Source organism: Salmo salar, chromosome ssa18, assembly GCF_905237065.1.
Source record: "Salmo salar chromosome ssa18, Ssal_v3.1, whole genome shotgun sequence".
NCBI lineage: Eukaryota > Metazoa > Chordata > Actinopteri > Salmoniformes > Salmonidae > Salmo > Salmo salar.
The window spans coordinates 35,422,941-35,432,940 of record NC_059459.1 but is presented as its reverse complement, the minus strand read 5'-3'; the positions used below and the strand labels follow the sequence as shown (position 1 = coordinate 35,432,940).

The 10,000-nt window shown below is 47.2% G+C and overlaps 1 protein-coding gene across 1 annotated transcript in view; it reads left to right on the top strand.

Moving 5' to 3' along the window:
* LOC106577322 (EH domain-binding protein 1-like) overlaps positions 1–10,000 on the top strand; it is a 429,232-nt gene that overhangs the window by 274,794 nt on the left and 144,438 nt on the right. The window contains exons 10-11 of the mRNA XM_045701776.1: positions 3,400–3,582; positions 4,180–4,881. Coding sequence (XP_045557732.1) covers positions 3,400–3,582; positions 4,180–4,881 — 885 coding nt within the window. The remainder of the gene's footprint in view (positions 1–3,399; positions 3,583–4,179; positions 4,882–10,000) is intronic.

Here is a 10,000-nt window from a genome sequence, read left to right as displayed (position 1 = left end):
ACTAGTCCCCCCCTCTGTTTCTCTCTGTCTTTCTCCTTCTCTCCCCCATCCCTCTTTCTCCATCCCACACTCTCTACCCTCCCTCCATCTCTGTCTCCCTCCCTCCCTCTGTCTCCATCCCTCTCTTCCCTCCCTCCCTCTGTCTCCCTCCCTCCCTCTGTCTCTATCTCTCTCTCCCCTCCCTCCCCCTCTGTCTCATCTCTCCCTCCCTCCCCCTCTGTCTCCATCTCTCTCTCACCTCCCTCCCTCCCTCTGTCCCCATCTCGCTCTCCCCTCCCTCCATCTCTCTCCCTCCCTCCCTCTCTGTCTCCATCTCTCTCTCCCCTCCCTCCCTCTGTCTCCCTCCCACCCTCTGTCTCCATCTCTCCCTCCCTCCCCTCTGTCTCCATCTCTCTCTCCTCCCTCCCCTCTGTCTCCATCTCTCTCTCCCTCCCTCCCCCTCTGTCTCCATCTCTCTCTCCCTCCCTCCCCTCTGTCTCCATCTCTCTCTCCCCTCCCTCCCCCTCTGTCTCCATCTCTCTCTCCCCTCCCTCCCTCTGTCTCCCTCCCCCTCTGTCTCCATCTCTCCCCTCCCTCCCCCTCTGTCTCCATCTCTCCCCTCCCTCCCCTCTGTCTCCATCTCTCCCCTCCCTCCCCCTCTGTCTCCATCTCTCCCCTCCCTCCCCTCTGTCTCCATCTCTCCCCTCCCTCCCCCTCTGTCTCCATCTCTCCCCTCCCTCCCCCTCTGTCTCCATCTCTCTCTCCCTCCCTCCCCCTCTGTCTCCATCTCTCTCTCCCCTCCCTCCCTCTCTGTGTATCAGGTGACAGGGGGATTGGGGTTGATAATCAGGGTCTGTATTTTCTCATCAGTCTTAAATCAGACCAATTACACGCTAGCTGATGGAGAGCATGGTCAGGTTGATGTAGGGTGATAAGAAACACACACACACACACACACACACACACACACACACACACACACACACACACACACACACACACACACACACACACACACACACACACCCTCTAGGATTAAGCGCTCTGTCTCAGGGTATCTGCCTCTCTTATCAGAGACAACCATCCCTGACATGACCTGTCTGCTGCCATGGCTGCAGTGTTATATACATACACACACACACACACACACACACACACACACACACACACACACACACACACACACACACACACACACAGATACAGACGAACACAAACACACACACACGTATACACACATTTATTTAAGGTTATTTTCATGTGCAGTATCAGTCAAAAGTTTGGACACACCTACTCATTCAAGGGTTTTTCTTTATTTTTACTATTTTATACATAATAGTGACGACATCAAAACTATGAAATAACACATATGGAATCATGTAGTAACCAAAAATATATTTTATATTCTTCAAAGTAGCCACCCTTTACCTTGATGACAGCGTTGCACACTCTAAAGAGCCTCCCTTGGGCCTCTCTTGGGCTGAGGGATATTTTAGCCCCAGGCTAAGTGAGTGTTCACACTTGCACATTGTAAAGTGGGCTAGCACCAACCTTAGCCCAGGGCTAGCTGGCCCTGCTCCGGATCAGGGTCAGAACCGATGTTTTGTGGTTAGCCCCAAGAACACGCTGCCAAAATAGCCAGTGTGAAACGGAGTCAAGAACAACGCTTTGAATGCTCACTGTCCAATCACAAAAGCAGCACTTTCACTTAATTGACATATGATGTTGATACCTGTAATGTGTTCTGCATGTTATTTTGATACGTCAATTCATTCTATTTAAGCCTTCCATCTGAAGACAGGAAAACATGGGTTGCTATGCCTAACAAAAATGGTTGCTATGCAGGCTGGCTAACCTCTTCTCACTTAGCCAACTAAAGATACAAACTCTACAGCTGGAACAGCAACAAACTCTACAGCTGGAACAGCAGCAAACTCTACAGCTGGAACAGCAGCAAACTCTACAGCTGGAACAGCAGCAGCAAACTCTACAGCTGGAACAGCAGCAGCAAACTCTACAGCTGGAACAGCAGCAGCAAACTCTACAGCTGGAACAGCAGCAGCAAACTCTACAGCTGGAACAGCAGCAGCAAACTCTACAGCTGGAACAGCAGCAAACGCTACAGCTGGAACAGCAGCAGCAAACTCTACAGCTGGAACAGCAGCAGCAAACTCTACAGCTGGAACAGCAGCAGCAAACTCTACAGCTGGAACAGCAGCAGCAAACTCTACAGCTGGAACAGCAGCAGCAAACTCTACAGCTGGAACAGCAGCAGCAAACTCTACAGCTGGAACAGCAGCAGCAAACTCTACAGCTGGAACAGCAGCAAACGCTACAGCTGGAACAGCAGCAAACGCTACAGCTGGAACAGCAGCAAACGCTACAGCTGGAACAGCAGCAGCAAACTCTACAGCTGGAACAGCAGCAGCAAACTCTACAGCTGGAACAGCAGCAGCAAACTCTATAGCTGGAACAGCAGCAGCAAACTCTACAGCTGGAACAGCAGCAAACTCTACAGCTGGAACAGCAGCAGCAAACTCTACAGCTGGAACAGCAGCAGCAAACTCTACAGCTGGAACAGCAGCAAACGTTACATTTGTCTCCGTTTTCATAGATTTTCTATTTACATTTAATTCCATAAATCCATGAGGATAATAATAATAGCGTGATTTCGACCTGGATCAGAAAAGATGACGTCTCGTTTGTTCACAGCGTTCTCTGTTCAACGGCCAGATCGAATTTTAGAAGTCAAACATTGTTGGTAAATGCAGACAGCGGGGTTTATACAGGCCAGAAACAGGGGACATCGTGTTCATTTCCTGTCTTATTGTTTAATATCGGTCGTGTGTCAGAGATAGAATATTGGTCGCATGTTGTGTTTGTCCGTTCGCCCAGGGCTTTGGAATACAGGTGGGAATCCTTAGCCCAGAGCTAAAGCTTAGCCCAGGGCCAGTCTAGCCTGGGGCTAAGATAGCCTGGGGCTAAGAACGATGCAGTGTGAAAAGGTCTCTTGTTTTCTGTCTCTACCCTCATCTCCTCAACCCCCTCACTGTCTCACCCCCCACTGCTCCGCTCTCATCCTCCTCTACCCTCCATCCCCATTGGAAACACTCAGTTGTTAGTTCTCTTCATCTCTCTCATTGCAGCCGTATGGGGATTCTGAGTTTAGTCTGCCTTTGGCAAGTTTACTTTGATTTGGGATGTTTCTGTGTTTTCCCCTGTCGGACATTTTCTATACCTGCCAGATTTTACTGAAATGATGTGTTAACCTGGTTAGAAAAACTTGGAGGACATTTGTCAATGCTCCTTATAGTCATTAGGTTTGGTGTAGTAATTACCACATGTGTTCCTGTGTTAGTCGTTTGGTAATGACTGGTTTGGTGTAGTGATGAAATGTCTTTTCCCTGTGTGTCTGTCCAGGCGTATGATGTTTTTGCCAGCCTGGGCATCAGTCGTCTGTTGGAGCCATCTGACATGGTTCTGCTGGCCATCCCTGACAAGCTGACCGTCATGACGTACCTCTACCAGATCAGAGCCCACTTCAGTGGAGAGGAACTCAACGTGGTGCAGATAGAAGCCAACAGCAGCCGCAGCACATACAAGGTGGGTCTGTTGATGTTCTGTATTAATACATACAAGGTGGGTCTGTTGATGTTCTGTATTAATACATACAAGGTGGGGCCACTTCACCTGTTAAACCTCGTATTCATCTCCAGCATCATTCTAAGTTATGTTGTCAAAGAGAAGAAATGAGAAAATGTCCCCCTGTGAGGTCATCAGGGTCTCTGAGAAAATGTCCCCCTGTGAGGTCATCAGGGTCTCTGAGAAAATGTCCCCCTGTGAGGTCATCAGGGTCTCTGAGAAAATGTCCCCCTGTGAGGTCATCAGGGTCTCTGAGAAAATGTCCCCCTGTGAGGTCATCAGGGTCTCTGAGAAAATGTCCCCCTGTGAGGTCATCAGGGTCTCTGAGAAAATGTCCCCCTGTGAGGTCATCAGGGTCTCTGAGAAAATGTCCCCCTGTGAGATCATCAGGATGTGTTTATTTATTTAGATTCAGTGACTTTCTAAACCTACAACTAGTTTCCAGCCAGGGGAGGATGTTTGACTCTGTGTCCCAGTGAAACTCATATTAGTTGGGGGGGTTTGTGAGAAAGAGTTATACAACTAAAATAAAATATTATTACTTTTCTTGTCATTAAGGTGGGAGACTTCGAGACAGACACCAACGCCTCCATCGGCCAGGACAAGTTCTATGCCGAGCTAAACGTCAGTGACGCTAATGCCCAGACCACTGGATCCAGTGGGGACGTTAGCATCGGAGCTAATGGCGCTAGCGCCACCAATGGAGCCGTGGGTAAAGAGGAGGAGGAGATGGAGGTGGTGAGCGTGAGGAAGAGTGAGACTATATCTTTCTCCCTCCCTGACTTTGGGATGTCCCCCTCCTCTCCCACCTCGCCCCCCCTCCCCTTGCCCCGCGCGGCTCTACCTCCCACCGCCACAGAGTCCTCCCAGCCCAGAGCCGCGCCTCGCTCCCTTGCCCCCACACCTCTAGGAGACGTTGGACGTCAACTACAACTACCCCTGAAGGCAGTCACCCTGGACCTGAGCCAGCTCCCTCTGAGGACGGAGAGAGGGATAGAGAGGGAGACGAGGGAGCAGGAAGGGATGAGGGGTGGAGCCCCAGACAACGGGGCCCTAGATTCAGGGTTCCCTACACAGCAAGGGGCCTCTGGGCCCCCAGGGGCCTCGTCTCCCTCCTCCCACAAGCTGGGCTTCTCCTACAACTGTGATGCTGACCTCATCAAGAAGAAGAGGGCCAGCCTCCGTCACTCTGAGTCTGAGACCGCCTCCGACGGCAGCAGCCCCACCCCTAACAACCACGCTGACACGCCCACTAAACAGGTACATGTCTGGACGTACCTACTGATTTGATTGATTGATTGATTGATTGAGGAATTTAATTTCAGGTTCATACACCATTTGGTCTTAATGAGAACTTTAAGGACACCAGCTGTCGACACTCTGCCTCTTAACAGGTCAACACACTAACCACGTTTCTTTCTTCACCTCGACGGGATGTTTATTTCATCCCTGCCACAACTAATTCAACTACTCATCTTCTCGTCAAGCCCTTGATCAGTGTAGTCAGGTTCTCTTGTCCAAAGCTACAACCTGATTAATGTAACATTGTAGCTTCGTGCTGAAGAGGCATAGTTGAGAAACACTGGTCCAGTCAAACAGCATGGTGCTTCTGATGGATTTCTGCTACGGAGAAAACGGCTGCTTCCTTCCCATTTTAGATGTTGTCACCGTGGGCCCGAGCACCCATCAGGTGGAGACACGCTAACATTACCCAAACATCCCACAAGCTCTTTTGACATTTCATTATATTTTTCATTATATTTCTCATCCCGCTGCGTGATGGCAGGTTGTGCTCAGGCTACGTGGATACGCTTCACAGGACACACCTCAGTTGTCGCAGTCACACACACACGCCTGTCTGCCTGCCTTAACCCCTCGATCATAACACCGTTTAACACCTTGAAAGGTCGGGGTGGAGGTCACTGCAGTCATAATGCTACGGCTACGTCACCGCTGTGTATTAAATGATTAGCATCGCTTTAATGGCTTTATGGTTCGACTTAGAAAAGTCCTGATTTCCATGTCCGTTATTTCCAGCATGACCAGATAGTAGCAGGTTGAACCTTGTTCAGCTCTGCAGAGTGGCCACTAGCTGGAACAGCCTCATAGTCATCAATCCTAACCTTAACCACACTGCTAACCCTAATGCCTAACCTTAACCACACTGCTAACCCTAATGTCTAACCTTAACCATACTGCTAACCCTAATGCCTAACCTTAACCACACTGCTAACCCTAATGTCTAACCCTAACCTTAACCACACTGCTAACCCTAATGTCTAACCTTAACCACACTGCTAACCCTAATGCCTAACCTTAACCACACTGCTAACCCTAATGCCTAACCTTAACCACACTGCTAACTCTAATGCCTAACCTTAACCACACTGCTAACCCTAATGTCTAATCCTAACCTTAACCACACTGCTAACCCTAATGCCTAACCTTAACCACACTGCTAACCCTAATGCCTAACCTTAACCACACTTCTAACCCTAATGCCTAACCTTAACCACACTGCTAACCCTAATGCCTAACCTTAACCACACTGCTAACCCTAATGTCTAATCCTAACCTTAACCACACTGCTAACCCTAATGCCTAACCTTAACCACACTGCTAACCCTAATGTCTAACCTTAACCACACTGCTAACCCTAATGCCTAACCTTAACCACACTGCTAACCCTAATGTCTAACCTTAACCACACTGCTCACCCTAATGCCTAACCCTAACCTTAACCACACTGCTAACCCTAATGCCTAACCTTAACCACACTGCTAACCCTAATGCCTAACCTTAACCACACTGCTAACGCTAATGCCTAACCTTAACCACACTGCTAACCATAATGCCTAACCTTAACCACACTGCTAACCCTAATGCCTAAACTTAACCACACTGCTAACCCTAATGCCTAACCTTAACCACACTGCTAACCCTAATGCCTAACCTTAACCACACTGCTAACCCTAATGTATATGCCTAACTTTAACCACACTGCTAACTCTAATGTCTAACCCTAACCTTAACCACACTGCTAATCCTAATGCCTAACACTAAACTTAACCACACTGCTAACCCTAATGTCTAACCCTAACCTTAACCACACTGCTAAACCTAATGCCTAACCCTAACTTTAACCACACTGCTAACCCTAATGCCTAACCCTAACTTTAACCACACAGCTAACCCTAATGCCTAACCTTAACCACACTGCTAACCCTAATGTCTAACCCTAACCACACTGCTAATCCTAATGCCTAACACTAAACTTAACCACACTGCTAACCCTAATGTCTAACCCTAACCTTAACCACACTGCTAAACCTAATGCCTAACCCTAACTTTAACCACACTGCTAACCCTAATGCCTAACCCTAACTTTAACCACACAGCTAACCCTAATGCCTAACCTTAACCACACTGCTAACCCTAATGTCTAACCCTAACCTTAACCACACTGCTAACCCTAATGCCTAATCCTAACCTTAACCACACTGCTAACCCTAATGCCTAACACTAAACTTAACCACACTGCTAACCCTAATGCCTAACACTAACCTTAACCACACTGCTAACCCTAATGCCTAATCCTAACCTTAACCACACTGCTAACCCTAATGCCTAATCCTAACCTTAACCACACTGCTAACCCTAATGCCTAATCCTAACCTTAACCACACTGCTAACCCTAATGCCTAATCCTAACCTTAACCACACTGCTAACCCTAATGCCTAACCTTAACCACACTGCTAACCCTAATGTCTAACCCTAACCTTAACCACACTGCTAACCCTAATGCCTAACACTAACCACACTGCTAACCCTAATGCCTAACCTTAAATTAACTTTTGTTCATGAAGTTTGACTTTGCATCTGGGAAATCGGTCAGTTCTGCCTCCAGGATAAGATTTATACCAATAAACATGAACCTACCTTGTAGTAGTCAGCGATTATTACAGAGGCCTTCACATTAACCTGCCTTGTAGTAGTCAGCCATTATTACAGAGGCCTTCACATTAACCTGCCTTGTAGTAGTCAGCCATTATTACAGAGGCCTTCACATTAACCTGCCTTGTAGTAGTCAGCCATTATTACAGAGGCCTTCACATTAACCTGCCTTGTAGTAGTCAGCCATTATTACAGTGGCCTTCACATTAACCTGCCTTGTAGTAGTCAGCCATTATTACAGAGGCCTTCACATTAACCTGCCTTGTAGTAGTCAGCCATTATTACAGAGGCCTTCACATGAACCTGCCTTGTAGTAGTCAGCCATTATTACAGAGGCCTTCACATGAACCTGCCTTGTAGTAGTCAGCCATTATTACAGAGGCCTTCACATTAACCTGCCTTGTAGTAGTCAGCCATTATTACAGAGGCCTTCACATGAACCTGCCTTGTAGTAGTCAGCCATTATTACAGAGGCCTTCACATGAACCTGCCTTGTAGTAGTCAGCCATTATTACAGAGGCCTTCACATTAACCTGCCTTGTAGTAGTCAGCCATTATTACAGAGGCCTTCACATTACCTGCCTTGTAGTAGTCAGCCATTATTACAGTGGCCTTCACATTAACCTGCCTTGTAGTAGTCAGCCATTATTACAGAGGCTTTCACATTAACCTGCATTGTAGTAGTCAGCCATTATTACAGAGGCCTTCACAATAACCTGCCTTGTAGTAGTCAGCCATTATTACAGAGGCCTTCACATGAACCTGCCTTGTAGTAGTCAGCCATTATTACAGAGGCCTTTACATGAACCTGCCTTGTAGTAGTCAGCCATTATTACAGAGGCCTTCACATGAACCTGCCTTGTAGTAGTCAGCCATTATTACAGAGGCCTTCACATGAACCTGCCTTGTAGTAGTCAGCCATTATTACAGAGGCCTTAACATTAACCTGCCTTGTAGTAGTCAGCCATTATTACAGAGGCCTTCACATTAACCTGCCTTGTAGTAGTCAGCCATTATTACAGAGGCCTTCACATGAACCTGCCTTGTAGTAGTCAGCCATTATTACAGAGGCCTTCACATGAACCTGCCTTGTAGTAGTCAGCCATTATTACAGAGGCCTTCACATTAACCTGCCTTGTAGTAGTCAGCCATTATTACAGAGGCCTTCACATGAACCTGCCTTGTAGTAGTCAGCCATTATTACAGAGGCCTTCACATGAACCTGCCTTGTAGTAGTCAGCCATTATTACAGAGGCCTTCACATTAACCTGCCTTGTAGTAGTCAGCCATTATTACAGAGGCCTTCACATTACCTGCCTTGTAGTAGTCAGCCATTATTACAGTGGCCTTCACATTAACCTGCCTTGTAGTAGTCAGCCATTATTACAGAGGCTTTCACATTAACCTGCATTGTAGTAGTCAGCCATTATTACAGAGGCCTTCACAATAACCTGCCTTGTAGTAGTCAGCCATTATTACAGAGGCCTTCACATTAACCTGCCTTGTAGTAGTCAGCCATTATTACAGAGGCCTTCACATGAACCTGCCTTGTAGTAGTCAGCCATTATTACAGAGGCCTTCACATGAACCTGCCTTGTAGTACTCAGCCATTATTACAGAGGCCTTCACATGAACCTGCCTTGTAGTAGTCAGCCATTATTACAGAGGCCTTAACATTAACCTGCCTTGTAGTAGTCAGCCATTATTACAGAGGCCTTCACATTAACCTGCCTTGTAGTAGTCAGCCATTATTACAGAGGCCTTCACATTAACCTGCCTTGTAGTAGTCAGCCATTATTAAGGAGGCCTTCACATGAACCTGCCTTGTAGTAGTCAGCCATTATTACAGAGGCCTTCACATGAACCTGCCTTGTAGTAGTCAGCCATTATTACAGAGGTCTTCACATGAACCTGCCTTGTAGTAGTCAGCCATTATTACAGAGGCCTTCACATTAACCTGCCTTGTAGTAGTCAGCCATTATTACAGAGGCCTTCACATGAACCTGCCTTGTAGTAGTCAGCCATTATTACAGAGGCCTTCACATGAACCTGCCTTGTAGTAGTCAGCCATTATTACAGAGGTCTTCACATGAACCTGCCTTGTAGTAGTCAGCCATTATTACAGAGGCCTTCACATGAACCTGCCTTGTAGTAGTCAGCCATTATTACAGAGGCCTTCACATTAACCTGCCTTGTAGTAGTCAGCCATTATTACAGAGGCCTTCACATTAACCTGCCTTGTAGTAGTCAGCCATTATTACAGAGGCCTTCACATTAACCTGCCTTGTAGTAGTCAGCCATTATTACAGAGGCCTTCACATGAACCTGCCTTGTAGTAGTCAGCCATTATTACAGAGGCCTTCACATTAACCTGCCTTGTAGTAGTCAGCCATTATTACAGAGGCCTTCACATGAACCTGCCTT